This window comes from Triturus cristatus, chromosome 6 (genome assembly GCF_964204655.1).
Source record: "Triturus cristatus chromosome 6, aTriCri1.1, whole genome shotgun sequence".
Taxonomy (NCBI): Eukaryota; Metazoa; Chordata; class Amphibia; order Caudata; family Salamandridae; genus Triturus; species Triturus cristatus.
Window position 1 is genome coordinate 1,148,691,522 of NC_140589.1, and position 26,708 is coordinate 1,148,718,229.

At 50.0% G+C, this 26,708-nt stretch overlaps 1 protein-coding gene across 8 annotated transcripts in view; it reads right to left on the reverse strand.

The window, feature by feature from the left end:
* The window catches only part of MAP4K3 (mitogen-activated protein kinase kinase kinase kinase 3), a 1,115,786-nt gene that overhangs the window by 399,775 nt on the left and 689,303 nt on the right, over positions 1-26,708 (reverse strand). For all 8 annotated transcript variants that reach the window (XM_085612074.1, XM_085612073.1, XM_085612071.1 and 5 more), the window contains 2 exons: positions 26,530-26,590; positions 26,322-26,439 (listed from right to left, as the gene is read on the reverse strand). In XM_085612074.1, coding sequence (XP_085468200.1) covers positions 26,322-26,439; positions 26,530-26,590 — 179 coding nt within the window. The remainder of the gene's footprint in view (positions 1-26,321; positions 26,440-26,529; positions 26,591-26,708) is intronic.

Consider the following 26,708-nt stretch of genomic DNA (forward strand, 5'->3'; position numbering starts at 1 on the left):
TTGTGCACGGAAAAAGATTTTAAAAATCAGCGTTCGGCAGAATGGAAATCTGCAGTATTGTTGCACCTTCGTCCATTTTTTAGTAGTATATAGCGCAATCTCAAACCCATGGTATCAGATCGCTTTACATAAGCACCAATACGTTACAGACAACACATTCCTTTAGTAGGCACGGGGAGATGAAATGATTTGCCCAGAATAACAGGATGTTGTGCATTCCTGCCAAGACTTGAACCCGGTCCAGCTTCGAGTTCGACGCTATAGCTGTTGGGCCACATCCTCTCTTTTGACCCATGGAAGGCATAACAACGAGTTTAGACTGCACCGTGGGGAAACGGAACCCTTTAGTACCGTTCCCACCAAGGACTTTCTTACCACCTAGCTGTGTTTTTCTTTACACATACAGAAATACTGTGAAAAGTCACTTCTGAAGACAAAATCTGTTTATATACTTTCTCCATGATTTTCAAATAGACAGTCAGGATTTTAGAATATCTCCATTTATGTTTCATAATTAAATGTGAAAATCTTAATGTTTAGTTTATTTCGTTGGTCATTAAAACGTGTGGAACCAAATAAAGCATTGACAATAGTTAGCAGCGTTTTCCCTGGTTAAGGTTAAGAGGTCGTTCTGCCCACTTATTTCAGTGGACTCAATGCACAAGGGACCTGCTGCTGCTCAGCTGCGTGTAATGCTGTTTATGCTGTAATTTTTTTTTACTGGAGTTCTCGTGTTTCGGCAGCTCAGAAACCTCGTGTGAGTGTCTGAAATGGTAATACGAAGGCCAGTAGTGTCCAGAGGAGGTGCTGTAATTTCGGTCCATATCTTCTAAAAACCTTTGCTTGCATAGAAGAGCACAAGGGTCAGTAGTAATAGGACAGGTCCAGTTCTGACCATCGTGACAACCATGTTTGTTGGAATTCATACAGGCATCACCGCGGGCATAGCATATGTCCCTGCAGCCCCAGCGCTGCGAGGCGCTACCCTGAACAGGGTGGAGGCTTGGCAGCCCCCCAGTGCCCCTACCGGCCAGTGTTATTACAACTTGTGGTCCTATTGTGGCTGGTAAAGTAGGTAGTATCAGGGGCGTAGCTATCAATAGTGCAGCGACACCGGAGCACAGCTGACTGAGGGGTCCACTGCACCTCCAGTTATAGCTATTGTTCTTAGGTCATCACCATACCTGGGACTCCCAACATTTCAAGTTACATTTCTGGCACACGTTTCACCAGGTATTTATATGCATTTCATGGTCTTCACAGTTTATATAGTTAAGAAACGTCGATCTTGGTAATCCCAGCTCACGCAGTTGACAAATAGTGTGTGCCTGGGCATATGACTTTGTCTTAAGAGGTCCCATTTAGTTTATCCAAAATTGGGTGTTCTTCGAAACATGCCAATCCCCAATGTAAAGTGATGTATAGAAAAAAATGGATTAGCATTTTAGTAAAGCACACACGGTTACGTTTATTGCTACACTTTAATGCTATGACACGTACATGTGTAAGGGCGCAATGAAGCAGAAAACCTCACGCTACCACCACTATCTTTGTAATCACACTGAAATATGGTTTTATTTCACCCCATGTCATTATTTCACACAGGTTTTTTTTAAAGACCTCTTGCGTTCGTATCGAGCGTAGTAAAAAAAAAAAAAAGCATTTGCAATGCAATAGGTCTTGCATTTGCGAGAGTTTGAGCTATTGCCATTGTAAAATGACAATGCCTTTTATTTATGTGTTTTGAAAACCTGCAAGCGGTGCGTAAACACTCACTTTGTACTGATAGGCTGGCAGTAACTGCACCTCTTTTACTGCCAGCCTTGCTTCTAGTAAGCAAGGACTATAAGTACAAAGTAACTTGTTTACGCACCGCTTTTAGGTTTTCTAAGCACATAATTAAAAGGCATTGTCATCTACAATGCCAGTAGCTCAAACTCTCGCAAATGCGAGACCTATTGCATTGCAAATGCTTGTTTCTTGTTGTAGTCTATTTCGGTTTTCTGTGTTCGGTTGCCTTTTCTGGTGGCAGCACAAGTTTTCACTTGTTGTTATTGTTACACTACATTCCTGATTGCCTGACAGCGGTCGCGAACGTAGTTTTTGTACATTTCAGTCTGTGCTTCTCCTGGGTAAGATGCTAGTGACGCCTGTCCTGTTAGCCTATTTCCTGGTGTGCAAGTAAAACCCTGGGCCCTACAGCTTTAGATGAGCGTTGCTGTACTGAATATCGCTTCTCGTAACATCATTACTCCCACCTTTGCTTCTCCTTTCTAGCTCTCACGTGCATGCCAACAGTAAATAGAACACAATAGGTTGATGCATGCAGCCAAATCTATGATTTGTCAGTCACTAGCTGCTGATACAATGTGTTGATTAGTATCAAACTGAATGGTACTCATGTAACCAACTGAGAAGGATGAAAGGCTGAGCCAGCCTGACAGGATTTGACACATACATCTCTATAATAGATGCATTAGTCCATGGAGGAATACAATGAAGTGAGTCAAATTTGTGACTGGGTGCGAGCATAGTTAAAAATCTGTTGTTACTTCTTCTGCCTGCTCACATAGGCCTGCGCAGGAATATAGGGGCAAATATCTAAGGGCTTTCTTATTAAATACTCGCTCCATGAGGAAACATGAGCTTCAACTATATGATGTGCTAGTTGACCTCAATCCGGATGTGGTTTTCTTAACAGAAACATGGCTCACTGAAGCCTCCAACCCCACAATCGCTAACTCTATACCGCCTGGGTACCTGATTTTAAGGAAAGATCGCTCTTCGGGCAGGGGTGGCGGCTTGGCTGTAATTTTTAAGAGCTCTTTTAGCTGTATCCCCCTATCACTGCCAGTTTCAGAAGGCGCAGAGAGCTTGGGATTCCTACTGACTGTTTCGGCTCATCAGTCGATAGCGGGGGCTCTGATTTATCGGCCTCCTGGTCCGGCTGGTAAGTTTCTTGAGTCTATAGGTCAGGTGTCTGCTTTTATTGCTGCCAATCATAGACAGTGTCTGGTTCTGGGCGATTTTAATATCCATATGGATAATGCCCGAGATCCAGACACTATAAAACTGTATGAATTCCTGGATATTTTTAACTTAATTCCGTACCTTAATTTACCTACACACAAAAAAGGACACATTTTAGACCAGGTTTTTTCCTCTGTGAAGATTGAAATTGAGGCTCTACTCGCCTTAACGTGGTCGGACCATTATTTAATAAATTTCAGCATCAGAAAGGAACCCGATAAATCGGGTCCTACGGGTAAATCTCTTCCCCGCAGTAGTTCTAGACCTTCCCATCTGATTTCTCCGGAGGCAATACAGATTGCCCTGTGCCAATACCCTCTCCATCTTAGCGGCCAGCCCTAACAGGATGTACTTTCCCTAGAGAATTGGCTAAATCAGCAGGCGCAGAAATTGGCCCCCTCTACTATGAAAGAAGCTAAACTCACTAGAGTCTTAACCCCCTGGTTTACGACCGCTTTAAAAACCAGCAAAAGTGCATGTAAACATTTGGAACGAGTATGGCGAAGGTATTACAGTCCCTTAGATAAAGCCACTTATAGTCATGCTCTAAAAGAACATTATAAGAAAGTTCGAGAGGAGAAAAAAATCGTTCCTTGCTACCAAAATTGAACGGGCAGCTAACAAATGTCAGGAACTTTTCACTATTGTAAAAAGTTTCTGGTCTCCCTCTTCTATCAGTCGCCCGTTCATTCCTACTAGTGACTGAACTAAGGGGGTGGCTAGCTTCTTCCACGATAAAATTCTAGGTATTCAGAATTCTTTTAAGGCTAAACCCTGTGAAGGGGTGGCAGTCGACCACAGCAGGGATGCATGTCTCCTGCAATTTCCTGATATTAGTCTTAATCAGTCTCTCTCTCTCATGAAAAATCTCAAGTCTGGCTCACCCTCAGATCCTTGCCCGGCAAAAGTTCTGTCGCCCATAGCAGAAGTGATTAATCCTACTGTAAATACTATTTTAAATTCCCTTTTGACGGAGGGCCTTATGCCTCAAGTTTGGAAAAGTGATAAAATCCTTCCTCTTTTTAAAAAACCTACTGCTGACCCTGACAAGATCAGTAATTACAGGCCGATCTCCCTTCTGCCCTTTTTTTCCCCAAAGTTTTGGAGAAATTTGTGAATGAAGTTATCACAAACTTTGTAGAGGCCAATAACCTTCTTCACCCCAGTCAGTCAGGCTTAGACAGTTAAAACCACGCTGGATAGGGGTGGGAGCGCAGTTCTGGTGCTGCTCGACCTCTCCGCGGCCTTCGATACCGTCCCTCACAAGCGTCTCTTGCAATGACTGGAGGGCGGGCTTGGAGGCTCGGTATTGAAATGAATGAGATCTTTTCTCAGTAACCGCTCCCAAATAGTCTGGACACCTCCTTTTTCAGCAGAAATCCTATCCATGAATGTGGGGGTCCCGCAAGGATCTATTCTTAGTCCCACGCTGTTTAATCTGTACATAGCCCCTCTCGCCGAGAAGCATGGCGTCAAAATAGTGTCATATGCGGACGACACTCAACTGTTGTTCACGTGCGAGAAGGGCTCGGAGTTTGATGGGATCTGCATAAAGAACTGTCTAATGGAGATTTTTTCATGGTTTAACGGTAACCAATTAAAGTGCAACTCTGATAAATAGGAGATCATCTTTTTTGGCTCTCACCCACATGAAGCTTGGCACTCTTGGTGGCCACAGGACATGTCCCTCCCCCATTGTCGGAGGTCACGTCTGTGAAAAATCTGGGGGTCAAATTGGATTCTGCACTCTCTATGAAGATGCAAGTCCAATCTGTGGCAGGTACATGTTTTGGAATACTGAAAATGCTGAAAAATTTCCTTCCACTTCTGCCAGTATCGCACCGTAAAACAGTGGTCCAGGCCTTGGTGATATAGAGACTGGATTATGTCAACTCGTCATATCTGGGACTTCCCGAGTATTTACTGAGTCGTCTGCAGATCATCCAGAATATGGCTGCCAGGGCTATTTTCCTAACGAAGCCTAGCACACATACCTAACATCTTTTGTCTTCACTTCACTGGCTTCCAGTGAATAAAATAATTCATTTTAAAGCTCTAGTCCTGGTTTTTAAGGCTTTCCATGGGATCGGGGCCCCGTACTTAAGGGAAAGATTTCAGCCTTACTTGCCTCTGCGCTCTCTAAGATCTTCTACCCAGTGCCTGACCCTGATTCTAAGGGTCAGGCTCTTACGGGTAGGAGGAAGATTGTTTCAGGTTATTACATCCCGACTTTGGAATAACCTCCCTCTTTCCTGCGTCGGAGCCCGGACCTTTTGACTTTTAGACGGAACCTTAAGACGTGGCTTTACCAACTATAGGTTTTCTGTACGGTGGCCGGGGGCGTTTGTTTGTCAGTTGTTGGTGGTCTTCCGTAGCGCCGGGACACTCCTTGGAGTAGCCACGCGCTCTACAAATCACAGATAACATAACATAACAAAAAGTGTGACTCACCAGGGTCAGAACAAGGTCCCACAGAGCATTAATAATTAAGGCGGAGCTGGTACGAGGCTTTTGGAATCGTATTGATTCCAAAAAGCCTCGTATGACTACGTCAGGCCGAGACCTAAAGAGGCATTTCCTTACAATCTACATGGTGGGGCAGCCTGATCAGACAGATGCTGAAACCCAAGAGTTCAGGATATTGTACTTGTTGTGGAGAACCTGGAACAGCTTGGTGAAAAGTGCCTTACCAATCCTGTGTTTCTTGAGAACTCTGGGCAGGAGTAGTATTGGCAGAAAGGCATACATGAATCTAGAGTTCCACTCAAGGCAGAAGGAGTCTCCAAACGTGAGACGATTTGGAAAGTGCTGACATTGCACGTTCTTGGCGGTAGTAATGAGATCGAGCAAGGTTTCTCCCCATTCGCAGAAAAGACCTTGCACCAACTCCAGGTGCAATTGCCACATGTGATCTGCTAGGCATCGACACCTTAGTTTGTCTGGGTTAGCATTTAAAGAGCCTGCTAGGTGGTTCACCATCAAGAAGATCCCTTGGCGGTCCACCCTTTTCCACAGGCGCAGAGCCTCCTGGCAGTGTCCCGATGCCCCCCAGTCCAATTTCTTGCAGTACCACAAGGTGGTGGTGGTGTCGGTGAGCAACTGTTCCAGCTTCTCTTGAAGGATGGAAAGGCGGCTTTCAACGTCTTGTGGATGGACCTCAGACCCAGAAGGTTGATTTGGAGCCAGGACTCTGCCAGAGAAAAGCAACTTCTGATCTCATTCTCCCTCAGATGGCTGAACCAACCCAGAATTGATTAATCAGGTCACCACTATCGGCTCTGGGTGGGGAAGGGAGAGAGGTCTGCCACAGACCCAATCATGGTCCAGTAATCCCCAGTGCTGATCTTTTGCAGTCTCCTCTGAAATCTCAACATGTTGGGAGAGGTCCCTTTGATGTTAGATCCACTGAGACTTCAAATTCCACTGCAGAGCCCACATATGCCACCTGCCATGTTAGGCCAGCAGGATGCAGTGAGGCCATCAGTCCCACTGGGCCCAACAGAAATCCAGGATCAAGGTTGAAAGATCAGGATCATAGCCTGAATGTCCTGGACTTTTTTGCCCCGGATATAAGGCACAAAACCGAAACATGCATAGAATGGCTCTGATGAAGGGGCGCGTTTGAGAAGGAGTCAAGTGTGACTTCAGCAGGTTGATAGTAAACCCCAAAAAAGAGAGGAAGTGCGTTAGTCTTGTGATGGTTGTTGACTGTCTGAGGCCAGCCCGCCTGTTACAACCAGAGTCTTGAGCTCAAGATGCAATCTTTTGAACGCTGCCACATTAATTGGGGTCCCACCCACTGAGCTTGATGATCCTTGGAAAGAGTGCTTGGATGACTATATGCATGTATACTCTGCATTAGTGAGGTGATGGTCATCGAGGAGCAGAATTGTGGATCTCTCACATGTGCGGAGTTAAGAACTACAATACCCATGAGTCTTCACGGTATTGTAGTTGCATGGGAAATCAGCATCATTTAGTCATGTACACCGGAAGACATGTAACCAATTATTCTTGGTTCCTGTGTTCGAAAAGGAGTAAAGAAGAAGGAGCAGCCAGATCTGGTGTGGTAAGGTGTAATTGCACCGTACGGCATTCTGTTTGAATTGTGTTTAAATTGCTATGCCAAACATAGCATGGTGAGCCTGGAGTCTGCTGGGGATAAATTAGTGGGATTGATGCCACTTGTGCTTTTTTGCCATATTGTGTTATAAGGGTCTGAAAAAGACCGGACACTTGGACTGTTCCTATAGAAGCGAGGTTGGGGTGAAAGTTTGTTCGACTGAGTTCACTGGTCAGATCCAACAACATTCAAATCTAAGGACATTCGTAAAAAGACTGTTTAGAGTTGTGCTCTTTTCAAACAGCCTATGGTTTTGGGACGTTTCTTGTATTCTTTTTCTATGTGTAGTGTGGTTCTACAAATCCCTGAATAATATCTGGCAACTATCAAAATGCAAGACTGACAAGGTGTGCTCAGTGGATTAGATTTTTGCTGGCGCTATGATATGAAATATGCGCAATATGATTTGAATGCTTGCTCATTGAGGTTTTTTTCTGGCCATTCATAACTGGGGTTCCTAGAGACCTGGTAGTTGGGTTCTTCCCCCTGTGATGCAAGGCTTGTATCTTTTATAGGTGGGTATACAACAGGAATAAAAACACACACGCTAGGTGTTTAGTATAAAATCTTTGTCCTGATTACAGCAAACATACTTTGAAGTATATATTGGAGAACAAAAAGGGAGGACCAATGAAATTTAAATTGCTCTTCCAAAATATATCCAGTTATCTTCTGTTACAAGTGCATGTGGATAAACCAGTGATCGAACGAAATACAATAGAGCGAGAAAGAGAGTTGAGGCTTATAGGTTATATGTTTTGCTTATGCTATTTTATTACTTTTTAGGTCTCCTTCCCTGCTGTTCCCTTCCTTATCTTCCCTCTCTTGATCCCCTCATAATTCTGTGCTATTATAGCGAACGGAATTGAAGTTATCGAGAAGTGGACCAAAACTCAGTGCCAAACCGATCCTGAGAGGTGGGATGATCTACTCATGACACCGCTTCAACAGCAAATCATCGAAGTACAGGAAGACTGACAACCCTGACCTCCACAGGAATGCTGCTACCACGGTCATCTCTTTTGTGAACAACCAAGGGGTGCTGGTGAGACACACAGGAGGGGAGCACAGAGAATTGAAAATGCTCCTGTTCAAACCACATGTAACACCGATGGACTGGCAGGATGGGTACACAGAAACAGTCCAACACCACCATTCAGGCTCCAGAGTCGAGGGCAGACAAGATAGAGGACAGGGTGAGCATCTTGAAGAACAAGTTACTTACCTTCGGTAACGATGTATCTGGTAGAGACATAGTCTAGCCGCAGATTCCTTAACTTAGAATATCCCCAGGTGTCAGACTGGTCCGGAAAATTTTGCACAGCAGCACCTCTGCACGCCGGGGGCGACGCCGTACGGTGCCGCCCTGACGTAGTCCAGCGGAGCCATATATGTCCTGCCCCGGCGCGCCAACATCAGTTTTCGTCTGAAGACTTTCCGCGCCAGGACGCGAAGCCACCACCAAAAACTGAAAATATGGGAACAGTGTGCAGAAAAAGAAAAGAAAAAACAAGGTATGGTGAAAAAACATCACCATAGAAAGACAGTGCCAGGCACTGTATATTGTAAACTGAGGGAGGAGAAAAGAACAGAGCACCACTCTGGGAGGGACCCCTTCAATCGTCAAGTCCAAAACCTCCCCCGGAGGCAGTAGACGATACAGAGCATAGGCAAGATTGAACCCTTGGCCTGTGTGAGCCTGTGCCACCAGAGACACAAGACTCACCATTGAGCCATAGCTCCGTGGTGAACCATCACAGCAGCCAGCAGAAAGGCTGCAACCACAATATATGACAGTGAAGGACAACCAGTCCAGAACCCAGGAGCAAAGACAAAGTACCATAAAGCGTCACCCAAAAGGAGACGTCAGATCCTAAAAATGGACCTGCCGAATGCAGCATTGTCAGAGACTGCAACCGCTAGATTGCAGGGGAGGCAAGAGACCTCAAGCGGTTGAATAAGATAGAAGGGAAGAAATAGACTCACATCGGACAACACAAAGTAGGGGTTGTAAAGGACACATGGCACATGAGCATACCGTCCAATCACAAGAATGGGCAGAGCAGAGCCCCGAAACAGAATGTAGCTTTGTGAGTCTGAGTGAAGAGAAGACATCACCCCGTAGAGGAATAAAGCCATCTAAAGGGAGGCGAAGGCAAGAAGCCCAACCTGAAAAGGTTGTCGCAGGACGGGGAGGACGGGTGGGTGTTAAGGAATCTGCAGCTAGACTATGTCTCTACCAGATACATCCTTACCGAAGGGAAGCAACTTGTTCATTTGATAGAGACGTCTAGCCGCAGATTCCTTAACTTAGAATAGATACCAAAGCCATACCCCTAGAGGTGGTGGAACTGCGACTGAACCCCACGAAGTTTCAGAGAGAACCTAGACGTCAATAACATGACCAAAAGAGTGTTGTCAACCAAAGGGCGAAACACAGTGGGGACAGAAGTGACAGCGCAGCCAACCACCAGACCCCTAAGCCCTGAAGAGAGCAGAGAATCGAGGGGAGGCGAGGGCACCACAGCCCATCCAGAATAACACAAAAACCCCCACATGTATAGGGGATGAGAGAAGGAAAACACCAAGCCAGAATGCTTGTGCCTGATTGAAAAAATGTCGAACCTCGAAAGAAGACCAAGAGGCATGAAGGATCCACAGTATCCAAGGTGTCGACATGAAGCCAGGGCTAGCCCCAGCTAAATAACTCGAACAGCGTAACACACTGTTAAACCTGCTCCCGTAAAGCTACGAAGGCAGCAGGATACTGACCCCCGCACAGCACGGGCCGACATGGAAGAAAAACACACCCAGCAAAGAAACTGGCTTGAAAAGATAATTCAGCACCTCGCAGGAAGTATAACTGACCCCTTATGGCGCGACAGAACCGCAGGATGCGGCAGTCAACAAGCCAACCCAAAGGACTGGTAAAGTGGTATGGTGGAGAGAACGCGTAGTGCCCCCACCTTTACGACAGAGGAAGAGTACTGCAGAGACCCTTGCCAGTCAGACATGTGAAGAGCATTGAAAGGATGCCCCTACACAGCTCGAAAGACGCTCATACGCGGCCAGGAGGAACACCAGGAAGCAAGACAGCAGGAACAGCTGAGATGCGCCCAATAGCAAGAAGGCAACGGGCCGCACAAGCCATGAGGAAGAACATGGCGCCGAAACAGCCTCAAGAAGACGCTGAAACCCGGCCAAACCCAGGCACTAGGGTACGCTCAAAAGTACCCGCAGTTATACAGAAATACTAGGTCAGGCTATAAGCAACGTCTGTCGTCAGTCCGGAAGAGAGAGAACAGTCCCCTCGCAGGACAATTTAGAAGAAAAGACGAGCCTAACAAGGGAGTACTTAGGACCTTCTCACGGGTCCTAGACGCCTGGAAGAGCGGGATTTAAGGAGAACCGTCTCCACGAGTCCGCCTCATTTAAGAATGCTAGTGGAACATAGAAATCCCTGCGCGAAAGCAACGGGGATTTGGAGAAAACTGTTGGGGAATAAGCCAAAAGGCCATAGCAACCTACAACAGAGGTCCACAGCAACTCCCTACTTGGGAGAACAACCCAGAAGGGGCTGGCACCAAAAGACGGACCATAAGACAAAAGCAAGATGCCAGGCCATGCGAGGTAGATACCACACAGCAAAGACCTAGACCTGGAGTCCAAGCACTACAGACAACAGTGCGATGCGACCCTGCGGAAAGCAGTAAAAGGAGGTATATGAGCCCCAGAGGGATACCCATAATGAAAACTCCACAGGAGCGTATGAAGGCAAAGGCAGACACCTGCCACCAGCCAATACCCCACATAGGGCAAGGGTCAACCCCTGCCAGGAAGGGGGTCCTCTTGGCAAAACAGACAGACAGAGGACTTGAAAACAAAAACAACCCAGCCATACGGCTATACAGACAATACAGAGGCACCAACCTGCCTCTGATAAAAACTGCTCCGTAAAGGAAGACCGCAACGAAGAAGAAAAGTCAATTAGTCAGTGGCACGGCAGAATTACGGTAGCCCTGACAGAAGCCTGGAGATCGCCGAGTCAGCGTGGGACCCAAAAAGGTCTATTCCATTAAACAGCATGTCTTGGAGGCTCTCCCGAATATTATCAGGGAAGCGACTGTCACACTTCCAGGCATGACGGCGCAAAGCCACCGACCGTGCAAGAGCACGGCCCACAAAGTCTGTGGTATCCAGGCAGGAGCGTATTGTAAAATGAGCCATTTCCTTGCCATGAAGGACAAGACGAAGTAACTCTGGGCGCAATTCCTAGGGAAGGGAGAAGGTTAGCCAAGGAGTCCCAGAGTGTAGAGGATGCACGTGCAAACACGCATGTAGTGTTTAAAGCGCGGATGGCCGCACTAGAAGAAGCAAAAAGCTGTCTTCCACATGCATCCAGCCACCTGGATTCCCGGGTGGGAGGAAACAAGGGCAAAGTGGAGGAGTCCTGCAGCCCAAAAGCCACCTGAATTACCAGGCCCTGAGCGGTAGGGTGGAAGAACAGGCAAAGTGGATCCCCCAGGGCGGGACGGTGCCTACCAGGAATGACCCGATCAACCGGGGCTCCGGAAGAGGACCGTGCCCATGCGCCATGCAGGGCTTCTAATAAAGCACCCCCAAGGGGTAGCAAGGGCTCCACGGTAATGGGCTCGAGATGGAGCAGATCCATTAAGGGATCGGGGATGAGGGATACCACAGGAGGCTGAAAGCCGAGGATAGCAGCTGCCCGGTTGAAAGTCCGCGCATAGGCGGCCCCAAGCTCATTAATCACCCTAGGAGGGGACAAGGGAGGTCAACCCCAGGCATGGACGCCAGTGTCGAACGGATGGACACCGACGGCGATGGATGCGTTAACAGTCGCATCGGCGGGCGCCGTGTCGGACTCAACTGGACATCGACTGCCTCCACGAGGGACGCTACATCGACGTCGGATGATGCGTTGCCCTAGACGTGGGATCAGGCTTAGAGCTTAGTATGGGTTTGGACGTCGAGCCCGTCATTGGGTCCGGCGTGGTGCCCGGCTCGGAGTCCAGCGTCGCCGACGCCGCTTCTGCCATCCGTGCAGGAAGCCGCACAGGGCTATGCGTTGACTGGCGGTGTGAGCCTGGCGTCGAGCCCTGCGTCGCCGACGCCGCTCCCGCCGTCCGCGCAAGAAGCCGCCCAGGGCTATGCGCTGACTGGCGGAGTGTGCTAGAGTGACCAGGACGGTCTGGGCCACGGCCCAACTTAGTCGCCTCGGCTCCGGAGTCGGTGCACACAACCCTGGTCGGGGAGGGATCCGCCGATGAGGGCCCAGCCTGAGTACCTTCCGCCTCTGTGGGGCCCAAAGGCGCGCCAGGGAGAGAGGGGGACTCAAAGTAGGCCTGAAGAACCCGGGAGTAGGCCTTCATTTGGGCGCGCATCGCTTAAACTCCTGGGAAAGGAGGGTATGGAGGAGGTGACCTCCAGCGCCTGTAGCTGACCCCTTACGAGAGGAATGGGCGCCAATGGCATGCCTACGAGAGGTGGACCTCAGTGGACGCTTGTGGCTCTGCTTACCTTTATTAGGGCGCCGGGAGCGGCCTCGGGAACGAGCTCCCTCTGGAGAGGGAGAGCGGCGACGAGAAGAAGCTGGGCCGTACAGCCGTGCGGCCAACAACTTCATACGGCGTTTCCGTAGGGACTTCGGCTTCATCTGTTGAGAGTCGCCGCATTGTTTGGAATCGCGGTGCACACCAAGGCACCACATGCAAAGAGGGTGCGGGTCAGTGCCAGACATCTGACGCGCACAGACCTCACAGCCTTTGAACCCGGAGGGCATTGCACACTGTTCAGGTACGACACCAACGGTGCCGAGAAGGCCCAAAACAAGGCCAGGATCTGCTGGTTTCCAGGGTCCGCGTCACGAAGCGGAAAAGAAGAAAACTGATGTTGGCGCGCCGGGGCGAGGCATATATGGCTCCACTGACGTCACGTCCCTGGACATCAGGGCGGAGCCGCACGGCGCGGCCCCCGGCGCACAGAGGTCCTGCTGCGCAAGATTTTCCGGATCAGTCTGACGCCTGGGAATATTCTAAGTTAAGGAATCTGCAGCTAGACGTCTCTATCAGATTTCCTCCTTCCGGATAAAAGGGTTGAGAGGGTGCAGGTGTAGACTAGGCAGATAATACTCTTCCTTCTCGGGCACCAGAAAGTAGCAGGAGTAACAATCACGTCCTAATTCTTGCACTGGCACCCTCTCGACAGTCCCTTTGGCCAAAAGGGCTTGCACTTTCTGCCGCAAGCATAAGTCATCAGTTGGTGTGGGGAAAGTGGAGCAAAGAAGAGAGGGAGGGTAAGGCAAATACCCCTGTACAAAACTTTCCGTACCAGGAACGCAGAACCATGCCAGAGACCGACTACTGGTGCAATAGAACTAGGGCCCCGAAAGGGATGATCTGAACCCTAGAGAACAGTTCGTAGAACGGGGAGGATGGGTGGGCAGTAAGGAATCTATCACTAACTAATGTACAAGTTACTTACCTTCGGTAACGATGTATCTGGTAGAGACGATTCTAGCTGCAGATTCCTTAACGTAGAATTATCCCCAGGCGTGAGACTGGATCCGGAAAAACTTCTGCCACAGCATCTCTGCGCGCCGGGGGCGGTACCACACGACCCCGCCCTGACGTCCGCGGACGTGACGTCAGCAAGGTCACATAAGTCCCACCCCGGCGCGCTGACGTCAGTTTTCTTCGGAGAACTTTTCTGCGTCAACGCGGAGCCATCACAAACAAAACTGAGAGTATGGGAACAGTGTGAGAAAAAAATCTGTGAAACAGAAAGGGAAGAAGCGAATGGTGAGGAACAGCACCATTAGGGACAGTGCCAAGCATTGCGTTACTGAAAGTCATGGAAAGGAAAGAGCAGAGAAGCAACCCTGCAAAGCGAAGGCGATAACCTCCCTGGAGGCAGAAAAACATGTGAAAAATGTTGTGGCAGGCAACAAAGTCTGCAACCACAATCTATAACAGTGAAGGGCAGCAAGTCCGGAACAGATGAGTAACGACAAATCACCCCTAGACAACACCATCAAGGAGTGTTGTATCCCCTGTAAAAAGCTACGGGCTGAGGCTCAGCCAAGAGACCCCAACCCAGAGGACTGCAGAGGAGTCAGAAACCCCAAGCATTTAAAAAAGGGAGAAGATTAGGAGTAGGCCCCGCACTGCAATAACCAGGGTGCAGGGATGCAAAAGTACACATGAACCTACCGTCCGATTACCAGATAAGAAGGAGTGGAACAAATAAACAGAACGAAGCATCCTGACAGGGAGGAAGTGAAAGAGGCCACCCGCAGAAGACAAAGCCACCCGGAGGGAGGCGAGTGCAGAAGACCAAGGCAAAGGGTCCTCGCAGAACGGGGAGGAAGGGTGGGCCGTGAAGGAATCTACGTCTAGAATCGTCTTTACCAGATACATCGAACAAAGCAGCCCCCTGAAAGTGAGACATATGTAGTACAGAAGGGACTCCGCGGAATCCCGCAGGTCGGAGGTAGCCCTGGCCAACACACAAAGTGTGTTGAGCGTGCAGAGCAGCACTAGTGGAAGCGAAAATGTTACGCCCCCAGGAGTCCAACCACCGGGCCTCCCGTGACGGAGGGAGCAACACCAAAGGCAAGGAAGGAAAAGCAGTCTGCAGGACAGGGCCCTGGGCAGATGGGTGGGAAAAAAGGCAGACTGGATCGTGCGGGGCAGGACGGTGGCAGTGAAGGAGCGGCTGAGGCACCGGATCCCCCGTAGCAGGACGCCCCCAGAAGACAGTTGTGTAGCGAAGCTTTAAATGGAAGAAGCGGCTCCCCTCCACCAGAGCCCTGGTGGAGAACCTCCAACAAGTGGTCCATTGGGAGTGGAGCGACTGGGTTGACCAATTGCAAAATGCCGGTGGCCGTGGCGATGGCCTGGACAAAGGCTACACTCGCCTCCGTAGTGCGTCATGGGGGGAAAGCAACTCTTCTGTGGGCGAAGGCTGCAAACTAAGCCGCCCGTCCCCGTGCCCTGCTGGAGGAAGAAACGGCCAGCCTCTGTGGGATGGAAGACCCATGGACGAGTGAGGGGCCTGAGGGGTCTCCGGAGAAGGCGGAGAAGCCTGCTGGGCCATCAACTGCAAGATGCGGAAGAGCGGGTCCGGGGGCTGTGGACGCAGAGACGGCGTAGAACCCGCCGGGGAAAACGCAACGATGCGGCATTCAGTCTACGGTGAAGAGCACACAAAGAGACAACAATCCTCCGGAGAGGAAGGGCCATCCGGAGAAGAGTCGACGATCTGACGTCGGGACGGCGCCGGGGAGTCTGCCATGGGCACTGGTGTGTCCTCGATTAGCGCCGAAGTTTCCACCAGGGGTGTCGAGTCGACCACCACCACATGCCTCATTGGAGAAGGGGGCGGGGTTGGAGCGGAAGCGGCCAATGAACGGCACCGAAAAGGCGCCGGCTCGACCTTTGACGAGGCAGCCGCCTGAGCAGAGGACCGAGAGGGACTCAGGAAGGTGCCCGGGTCCCGGCCTCCACCGGCGGTGCCACCAGGGCCGGGGAAGAAAGCCGTCGACGCCGGATAGGCGTCAGCTCAGCCTCCGGTAAGACAGCCTCCTGCCCAGAAGACCAAGGGGGACGAGCCGTGAGTCCAGGCGACCTCCTGTGACACTACAGGGAACCTCTCGGGGTTTTGCGGCGAGGCAGGGACGCAGTGCATCGAAGAGGGGAACCCCTTAGGGCCGCACCCCGACGACACATCACCTCCAAAACCTGAAGCCGAACTCGTCGGCGGCGAAGCTACCGGCGCGTCCGCAGAAGGCCTCGCGCATGGCGAGGGATCCTCGGACGCCTCAGGAAGGAGGGGGGCCCAAAGAAGCCTGCAGAGCCATAGCGTAGGTGTTCATTTGGGCCCTTGTCGCCCCAATGCCAGGAACCGGTGGATAGGGTGGTAACGGGCGAGGGCGCACGTCTTGAGAGGAACCCGCGCCCTCTGCAGAATGAGGACAGGGTCTATATGGCAAGCTGCAGGACATACAGGCAGGCGAGCGACGCCCGTAGGTCCTCGGTGAAGGACGATGCCGCAGCCGGAATCAGCGGCTTCTGGACCCTTCCGAGGTAGGGGACGGACGCTGTGACGAGACCGATCTGGACAAGTGGGCCGAAAGCAATTTCATCCGGCGCTCGCGCCAGGACTTCGACTTGAGATGCTGAAAAGCGTCTCAGTCCGTAGAATCATGGTGAAAGCCCAAGCACCACATACAAATAGGGTGAGGGTCCGTTGCCGACATCTGACGCGCACAAGAAGCACACGTCTTGAAACCTGAAGGCATTGCACACTGTTCCCAACGCAAAGGCGTTAAAAAAGGCCTGAAAACAGGTCAAGGGAACTCACTCCCGATCCGCGTTGCACGCGGAAAAGAAGGAAACTGACGTCAGCGCCCCGGGGTGGGACTTATGTGACCTCGCTGACGTCACGGCCGCGGACGACGTCAGGGCGGGGTCGCGTGGTACCACCCCCGGCGCGCAGAGATGCTGTGGCAAACATTTTTCCGGATCCAGTCTCACCCCTAGGGATAATTCTACGTTAAGGAATCTGCGGCTAGTAGTCTCTATCAGATATATTGTTACACAAGTAACTTGTGCATCTGAAAGACACGTTATTGATAGATTCCTTACCTTAGAATACATACCCAAGCAATACCAACCACGATGGTGGGTCTGCGAAGTGTGATTACACCAGAAAGTCACGGAGAACCGAACGGCCAAAGAAGCCGTCTCTCTGGACTGGACTGTCAAGGCAATAGTGCTTAGTGAAAGTATGCAGCGAGTCCCATGTGGCCGCTTGACTGATGTCTTGCAGTGGGACACCGAGTCCCAATGCTGTAGTAGCCGTCGTTGCCCTGGTGGAATGGGCGCGCAACCCTACCGGAGGCTCCTTTTTAGCCAAAAAGTAACAGGCTTGAATGCACAAAACAACCCAGCGGGAGATAGTCCTCTTGTGCACAGCCCAGCCTTTCTTGGCGCCCACGTAGCCTACAAAGAGCTGGTCATCCACCCGGAACGGTTGTGTGCGGTTGAGGTAGAATGAAAGCGCACATTTTGGTTCCAGATGGTGGAGCCTCTCTTCCTCTCTGGAAGGGTGCGGAGGCGGAAAGAAAGTGGGCAGAGTGACAGTTTGCCCCAGATGAAAGGCAGTGACTACTTTTGGTAGAAAGGAGGGACGTGGCCGAAGCAGGATGAACCGACAGGAAAGGAGGTTTGCACGAAAGAGCCTGAAGTTCACTCACACGCCTGGCGGAGGTGATAGCCACCAGGAAGACAGTTTTCAAAGTCAATAACCTTAAAGGACAGTTATGAAGAGGCTCAAAGGGAGCGCACATCAAGTATGTGAGAACCAGGTTCAAGTCCCACTGAGGCATAACAAAAGGAATAGGAGGGAAAAGGTGAGTAATGCCTTTGAGAAATCTATTGACAACAGGGGACTTGAAAAGAGAGGGCTGATCAGGCAGCCTGAGAAAGGCTGAAAGAGCAGAAAGGTAGCGCTTAATAGTGCCCAGAGCAGAGCCCTGCTGGGCCAAAGAGAGAAGGAACAATAGGACCTCAGAAAGACGTGCAGAAAGGGGGATCTACAGCTTTCGCTGTGCACCATGCCACAAATTTGTTCCACTGGCAGGCGCATACAGTTTTACTTGAGGGACGCCTAGCTGCCAGAATCACATTACAGACTTCAGAAGGCAAGTCGAAAGGAATCAACTGTCGCCGCTCAATCTCCACGCAAGGAGGTGGAGGCTGGACAGGTTCGGGTGGAGAACCGCCCCCTGCTGCTGCGACAGCAGATCATCCCGAAGAGGCAGTCAGATCGGGGAATCCACGCTCATACTGAGTAGGGAATATGCTACTTACCAGTATGCATCTGTTCTTGGCATGTAGAGCTGCAGAGCCACACACTTAGGATAGTAGATCGCCATCTGGTGTTGGGCTCGGATGCTTGCAGGTGGTTGTTGTCTTCGGAAGAAGTCTTTGGTCACAAGATAGGTGACTCCTCCCTTGGACTACAGTGCGCATGGGCATCAACTCCATTCTTAGATTGTTTTTCACCATGATGGGAAATGATGGAGTTAGTAGAAAAGAGAGAGATGTTCATGTGTGATGTCTAAGTAAGACAATGCTGGAACAGATACAGGTCCCGGGGAGGTAGGTGGGCGTGTGTGGCTCTGCAGCTCTACATGCCAAGAACAGATGCATACTGGTAAGTAGCATATTCCGTTCGAGGCATATGAGCTGCAGATCACACACTTAGGATAGACTATATAGCAGTGTCTCCCCTAGCGGTATTCACATGTATCGGTTGCAGCAGTTTGAAATAAAGTTTTAAGGACAGCCTGACCCACAGAAGCTTGTTGTTTTGCTTGCACGTCAACACAATAGTGTTTAGTGAAGGTGTGTGTTGTAGACCATGTGGCTGCCTTACAAATATCTTCTAAGGGAATGTTTCCTAAGAATGCCATGGAAGCCCCTATTTTGAGTGTGGAATGCGCTCGAGGGGGAACTGTTAGTGTGCGTTTAGCCTTGTGGTAGCATATTTGGATACATTTAACTATCCACCTAGCTATCCCAGATTTGGAAATGGGGTTGCCTTTATGTGGTGGAGAGAAAGCAACAAACAATTGTTTTGTTTTGCGGAATGACTTGGCTCTGTCAATGTAGTAAAGAAGGGCTCTTTTAACGTCTAAGGTATGAAGAGCTCTTTCAGCTACGGAGTCTGGATTTGGGAAGAACACTGGTAACTCTACTGATTGGTTAAGATGGAACGGAGATATGACTTTTGGAAGGAATTTCGGATTTGTTCTAAGAACCACTTTGTTGCGGTGTAATTGTAAGAATGGTTCTTGTATGGTTATAGCCTGGATTTCACTTACCCTTCTGAGGGAACTGTAGTTCACATTTATGCAGAGGTTTAAATGGGGGTCCAATGAGCATTGTAAGAACAATGTTTAGATTCCAGACTGGAGAGGGTGGTAATCTGGGAGGAATAATCCTTTTAAGTCCTTCCATGAAGGCTTTGATGGCAGTTACTCTAAATAGTGACAAGTGTTGTCGATTTTGTAAGTAGGCTGCTAATGCTGCTAGGTGGAGACGTATGGATGAGTATGCCAAATTACATCTTTGCAAGTGCAGTAAGTAGCAAATGATGTCTTGGATGGATGCATCCAGTGGGTTTATATGGTTGTTAGTGCAGTAAATGGCAAATCTCTTCCATTTGGCAGCATAGCAGGCTCTAGTGGTAGGTCTTCTGGCCTCCTTTATAATATTCATGCAGTCTGGTGGCAGGTTTAGGTAACCGAATTCTAGGACTTCAGGAGCCAGATCGCTAGATTCAGTTGACTTGGATCTGGGTGTCTGATTTCTCCATGGTTCTGGGTTAATAAGGACGGGGAGAGGTGCAGTTTTTGGTGTGGAACTAGCGAGAGTTCCAGTATTGTTGGGAACCACGGCTGGCGTGCCCATGTGGGAGCTACTAGGATCAGTTTGAGAGACTGTTGCCTGAGCTTGCGTACCACTAATGGAATGAGTGGGAGAGGCGGACAAGCGTACGCAAATCTGCCTGACCAGTTCATCCATATCGCATTGCCCTTTGACTCCGGGTGGGGAAACCTGGCGGCGAAGGTTGGGCATTTTGCGTTTTCGTGTGTGGCGAACAGGTCTGGTTGGCCCCATTGTTGGAAAAAGGGCAGTAGGACTTGGGGATGTAGTTCACATTCGTGGATCTGTTGAGTTTGTCGACTTAACAGATCGGCAACTTGATTGTGATCCCCTGGAAAGTGTTCTGCAAGTAGGTATATGTTCTGTGGAATGGCCCATCTCCAAATGTTCTGTGCGAGCTGGGACAGCTGGAGAGAATGTGTGCCTCCTTGTTTTTGTATGTAATACACGGCTGTCATGTTGTCCATCCGGATGAGGACAGTTTTGTTCTGGAGATGTAGTTGGAATGATTTTAGTGCTAGGAACACTGCTAGCAGTTCCAGGTAATTGATATGGAGCACTTTCTGTTAAGTGGTCCATTTGCCCTGAGTGGTGTGTCCGAGGAGATGGGCTCCCCATCCTGTGAGTGATGCGTCCGTTGTCAGCAATATCTGTGGAAGAGGCTCTAGGAACGGCCGCCCTTTGGACAGGTTTTTTATGTTTCACCATTTGAGAGAGCGATGTGTGCGGCTGTCTACCAACACCAGATCTGTAAGTTGTCCATGAGCCTGGTTCCACAGACTTGCTAGACATTCTTGCAAGGGACGCATTTGAAGTCTTGCATAAGGCACAATGAAGATGCATGCCGCCATACCTATGAGTTGCATGAACACTCTTACTGGAAGAGAGTGTTGGGTTTGAAATTTTGCGATAAGAGCTTGTATATTGGCTATCCTGGCTGGGCTGGGATATGCTAGGGCTTTGGAGGTGTTTATGGTGGCTCCTAGATACTGATTTATGTGAGAGGGTTGGAGATGAGATTTGGGATAGTTTATTGTGAATCCCAAGTTGTGTAAGATTTGGATAGTTTGGTGAGTGTGTAGAACACATTTGTTGAATGACTTGGCTTTTATTAGCCAGTCGTCTAGATATGGGAAGACATGAATTTGTTGTCTTCTGAGATGTGCTGCTACTACTGCTAGACATTTGGTGAATACTCTGGGCGCGGTTGTTACTCCGAATGGAAGGACTGTAAACTGGTAGTGTTGTCCGTCCACCACATGTGGAAGTAGGTGTCCTTGAGATCTAGTGTGGCAAGGAAATCGTCTTGTTGTAGTAGTGGGAGCACTTTTTGAAGAGTGATCATATGGAAATGGTCTGAGTTTATATACTGATTTAGGGGTCTGAGGTCGAGTATTGGTCTTAGAGTCCCGTCCTTTTTGGGGATTAGGAAGTATAGTGAGTATACCCCTGTACCCTGATGTTGTAAGGGAACTGGGTCTATTGCGTGTTTTTGAAGCAATGAGAGAACCTCTTGTTTGAGGAGCGAAGATGGTCTGGTGACATGGATAGGCCCAGCGGCCCGCGTCGACGTCTGGAATCGAGCCGATGAAATCGATGTCGAGTGAAGGTACTTTGATGTTTTTGTGGAAGTTTTTCGCTTCGAAAAGCTTGGAATTGAGATTTCCAACCGGAGCGGAAAAGTTGCATCCGAACCCAATGGCGGAAAAAAACAATCTAAGGATGGAGTTGATGCCCATGCGCACTGTAGTCCAAGGGAGGAGTCACCTATCTCGTGACCAAAGACTTCTTCCGAAGACAACCTGCAAGCATCCGAGCCCAACACCAGATGGCGATCTACTATCCTAAGTGTGTGATCTGCAGCTCATATGCCTCGAACCTCGGGATACCAAACTCTTCGAGCCCAGTCCGGAGCCACAAGCATCACTTGGGCCCGGTCGCGTCTGATTTTCTTCAGCACTCTGGGTAGAAGTGGTATAGGCGGAAAGGCGTACAACAGACCGCAACTCCACTCACAGCGAAAAGCGTTTCCGAGTGAGTGCCGCCTTGGAAACTCCAACGCCCAGTACTGCTGACATTGCGCGTGAAAGAGACCTTGCACCACCTCAGAGTGAAGGCGCCATTCATGATCCAGCATGCACCGGCATCTGAGTTCGTCCGCCCTGGCGTTCAAAGAACCTGCCAAGTGTTGAACCACCAGGAGAATGCCCTGGCGTTCCAGCCATGTTCAGAGGCGCAGAGCCTCCTGACATAGGGTCCAGGACCCCACACCGCCTTGCTTGTTGCAGTATCACATGGTGGTGGTGAAGTCCGTGAACACCTGCACTACTCTCCGCTGGACAGAGGGAAGGAATGCTTTCAGTGCAAGTCGGATCGCCCTGAGCTCCAAAAGATTGATATGGAGCTTGGACTCCGCCAGAGACCAGAGGCCTCTGATCCCCACCTCTCCTAGGAGGGACGCATACGTCACCACTTTGTGCTCTGGTTGGGGGAAGGGAGAGGGATCTGCCGCTGACCCAACGCCGGTTCGTGAGCCACCACTGCAAGTCTTGTGCAGTGCCCTCCGAGATCTGGACGTAGTCGGACAGGATTCCCTGATGCTGCGTCCACTGGAACTTCAGGTCCCACTGCAGAGCCCGCATATGCCATCTGGCATGATTGATCAGCAGGATGCTGGAGGTGATGAGGCGCAGCAGCCTCAGTGTCTTCCTGACCAAAACCTAGGACAAGGGCTGAAAGATCGGAATCATAGCCCGAATCCAGCCGTGTCCAGCACCGCTCCGATGAAGAGGAGCTTCTGAGAGGGAACCAGATGCAACTTCGGCACGTTGATGGAAGAACCACAGCAAATGCAAGAGGTTGGCCATAGTCTGGAGGTGGGAGATGACTGCATGGGGCGAGCCCTCCTTCAGCAGCCAGTCGTCAAGATAAGGGAGGACTGAAACCCTTAATCTGTGCAGATGAGCTGCGACCACCGCCATCACTTTCGTGAACACCCAAGGGCCGCTGGTAAGGCCAAAAGGGAGCACGGTGAACTGAAAATGCTTGTGGCCTACCTTGATCCGTAGCTAACGCTGGTGGGCCGGCAGGATGGGGATATGAAAATACTCATCCTACAAGTCCAACGCTACCATCCAGTCTTGCGGGTCTAGGGCAGACAAGACCTGAGCAAGCGTGAGCATCTTGAACTCCTCCTTCCGGAGGAAGCGATGGATGTTCCGGAGGTCTAAGATAGGACGCAAGTCCTTGTCCTCCTTCGGAATCAGGAAGTAGTGGGAATAATAACCACAACCTACTTCTGGCGTTGGAACGCGCTCGATGGCCCCTTTGGCCAAGAGGGCCGCAACTTCCTGCTGGAGAAGTGCCAAGTGATCCCCCGACATGCGGTGGTATTGAGGTGGCATGGCTGGAGGTGCAGATGCGAAGGGGAGGGAGTAGCCCTTCCGGACTATTTGCAGAACCCACCTGTCCGAAGTGATGGTGCTCCAGTGGGGGAGGTGATGGCAAATCCTGCCGCCCACTGGCATGTGGTAGGCCTGAAACGCGGGACTAGGAAGGTTTTGAGGCAGTGGTGGCGGACTGACCCGCCCACTGGCCCCGTGACCCACCGCAGCGGGCCCCCCGTCCGCAGCTGCGCTAAGACTGTTGCTGTGCAGGCCGGCGGCTCTGAAAGGAATGAGTCTAGGTGCCTCTACCCTGACCCCGAAAGGAGCGAAAAGCAGACCCCCCAAGGGAGTGCGCGTGGTGGCAAGGCCCAAGGACTGAGCCGTAGCCCGGGAGTCCTAAAAGCATTCCAATGTGCTGTCCGCTTTGTCACCAAAGAGGCGCGTGCCATCAAAGGGCATGTCCAACAAAGTGTTCTGGACATCCCCCGAGAAGCCAGTTGTCCTGAGCCAGGCATAATGGCAGAGCGCCACCGTAGTGGAAACTGCCCTGCCGAGGGAGTCGGCAGTGTCAAGTCCACAACGGATAATGAATTTCGCAGCATCTCTCCCCTAGGTAATGGCTAGGAAGAGCACCGCCCGGGCGTCTGCCGGACACTGAGGCAGCACCTGTGCCACTCTGCCCCACACAGAGTGTGAATAGCGCCCAAAAGGCATGCAGTATTGCCCGCCCGCAACCCTGAACTGGCAGAGGTACAAGTCTTTTTCCCAAACTGCTCAAGTTTTTTGGATTCCTTGTCCGGAGGAGCGGAAGGGAATGCGCTTGGAGAGGCAGAGGCCTGGACAACCAGACTCTCAGGCGTTGGGTGTTGTGTGCCTCACACTGGGCTGCGAGAGGGTCCTCAGACCCCTCCCAGTACTCCCCTTCATCCACCGTCTGCTTAAGAGGCTAGTAAGGACGAGGGGCCCGGGGAAAGGGAATAAATTCCCCCCCCCCCCCCCCCGGAATAGGAATCGGAGGATAATAGACCAATCCAGGCTCAACGTAGTTTGGGCCCGGGGGCAACGGCGTCGTGTCCGGCGTCGGCCCCGATGCCGGGAACGGCGCCGGGCCGGAGCCAACGGCACCGCACGGTATCTGGCCGTCATAGCCGGGGCCAAAGGCGGCGGCACGGGGGCAGAACCACCCAACGGGTCCACTTGGCCCGAAGGCGCACCGGAGGGACCCAATGGGGCAAATAAACGACCCATGGCCGACAGGAAGCCCTGAATTTCTTCCGAAGTCGCGCCCGGCCCGGGAAGGGTGGGTAGGCCGCAGGCAACAACGGAGGCTCCCTCGGAGCCACGGGGGAGTGACCACCTGCCCCCTCTAACATGTCCCGCGACCGGTGAGGGGTAGATGAAGAGCGACGCCGCTTCTGCGACTTTTTATGGCGCCTCGACTTACCTGTCCCCGATTCCGACGAACAATGGTGTCGGCTCCGCGCCCGGTCACTCGACCTCCCACGGGAGCGTGACCTTGAGTGGCGTGGAACCAATTGCCAGGCCTCAAACAACTTACGGGAACGCTCCCGCAAGGCCTTCGGCGCCATGGCCCAACAATTGGGGCACTTCTCGGGGTTATGGGCGTGCCCCAAGCAAAAGAGAGACACGTCATACGGGTCCACCACCGACATGTTCCGACAGCAGTCCCTACAGGCATCCCTACTGCACCAGAAGTCGATTTCTCGACAAAACAAGACTCAGAAACCAAGTCAAATATTAACTTAGGAGTACCACTCTCTCTCGGATCTGCGCTTGCTGGCGCGGAAAAAGAAAGAACTGACGTCAGCGCACGTGGGCGCGTCTAAGTAGCTCCAACGAAGTCATCTCGCCGACTACAATGTCAGCGACGTACGTGGAGCCACACGACCACGCCTACCGACGCGCAGGGCTACTGCTGATGAAAACTTTCCGGATCCAGTCTGACACCTAGGGATATTCTAAGGTAAGGAATTTATCACTAACATGTTTCTTTCAGATATGATGTAATTTATGTTTGTGGTTCATGGAAAATTCAGTCCACAGTAGTGTATGCTATGACGTTAAATTTATGATAGCTTGCTCTATTTCTAAGCATCCTGAGGTTCACTACTGTCTTGGTTTTCAATAGACTAGGGAAAGTTCCAAAGACGGTAAAAGGGTATATCGACCGGAAAAGTGAAAACAGAGCTGGAGAAGTTATATTTGGGCACCTCCTTCTCTCGCTCTCAAGATCTTTGCCATTCAGAGAGTTCTTTAATATGTTACTATTCAAACCAGCTGCATAGAAAGGGAGCACTAGAATACTATAAACTGGTCTCACCCAAGGCAGGGTTCACTATACAAGATTCATATGAAGTAAACTGAGGCCAATGTTAATCTCACTTCATTTACATGCCCTTTTTTATAAGCAGAAAAAATAATATTCTAATGAACAATCTGGCCACACCCTGATCACCAACAACCACATCACCAACAACCACAACTGTTGGAAGAAGGACAACTGAGGAGGGATTAAGCATTTAAATCTATTGGATCCAGGACCATTATAAAACAGATCTGTTCTGAGGTTCATCAACATCTATAGGTATTTGGTCAAACTTAATTCAACCTATAGAGTACACATTAGTGCAGGGGTGCAACACTTTGCAGTTTTGTACTGCATAATTTATGCCTACAGACCTATGCTTGGGAATTCTTTCTAACTAGTCAGGTGGAGGATATGGCCCAAACAAGGTACTAATCCTACTGACACAGTTATCCTCTGCTGAATTTAGTACCATGGTCTTCTTCATTAACTGATCCTTAAATTCTATTTGTAAATCACAGCTACAATAAATTCAGGAAGAGTGGACTGTATTGTTTCTCCTGCAGACAAATTGCTAGACAATCACTCACAATCTTTTCACAGAGTGAGCTGGTGAAGTGCACGTTTTCAAAAGAAAACACTTTTCAGTGGAAACACTAGAAAAGAGTGGGGCAAAGCAAAGAGACTGGGGTCTAATTAAGAATGTGCTGTGTATTGATGCATCTAAGGTCTTAAGTTTTTAAAAGTTCAAGATCAATGAAGAATCTCCCTAAAAAAGTGACAGAGCTCCCTGAAGTATGAGTAACAGACTTAAACGGGGAACCAGGTTATTATAACAACATTAACCAAGCATCTGCGGCTAGATGTCTCTATCAGATTGGTATTTAAAAATAGAAGCATCATAGAATTTCTACTTACAGTCTTGAAAACACAAGAGTGTCCATATTTTCATGGTAGAGGTGACCTTCAAGAAAACTTACCTGGGGAGTATCCTATCGGGGAGCTTGTGTGCTGGAATAGCAACTGGCAACTTCTGCATCTGTCTTGCATAATCAAAGAGTCCAGGTAACATGTGGGAATACAGCTGTGAGGCTTTACCTGAGAATGTAATAATTCAAAATGCATTAAGAAATAGGATTTTCATATTTGTGAAAATAATGTAAGATCTATAATAATTTAAAACCTTACCAGACACGGATAGTAAACAATTATTCATAACATACAACCACGTACATCGACGAGGAAAAAGCTAGAAGAAAAAAGAAAATGCACGTACATGAATATTAAATGATAGACTGCAATATATAAATCAAAAAAGTTTGCTCTGTGCGTTTGGAATTTCTAAACGATGTTTACCACCAAGACGA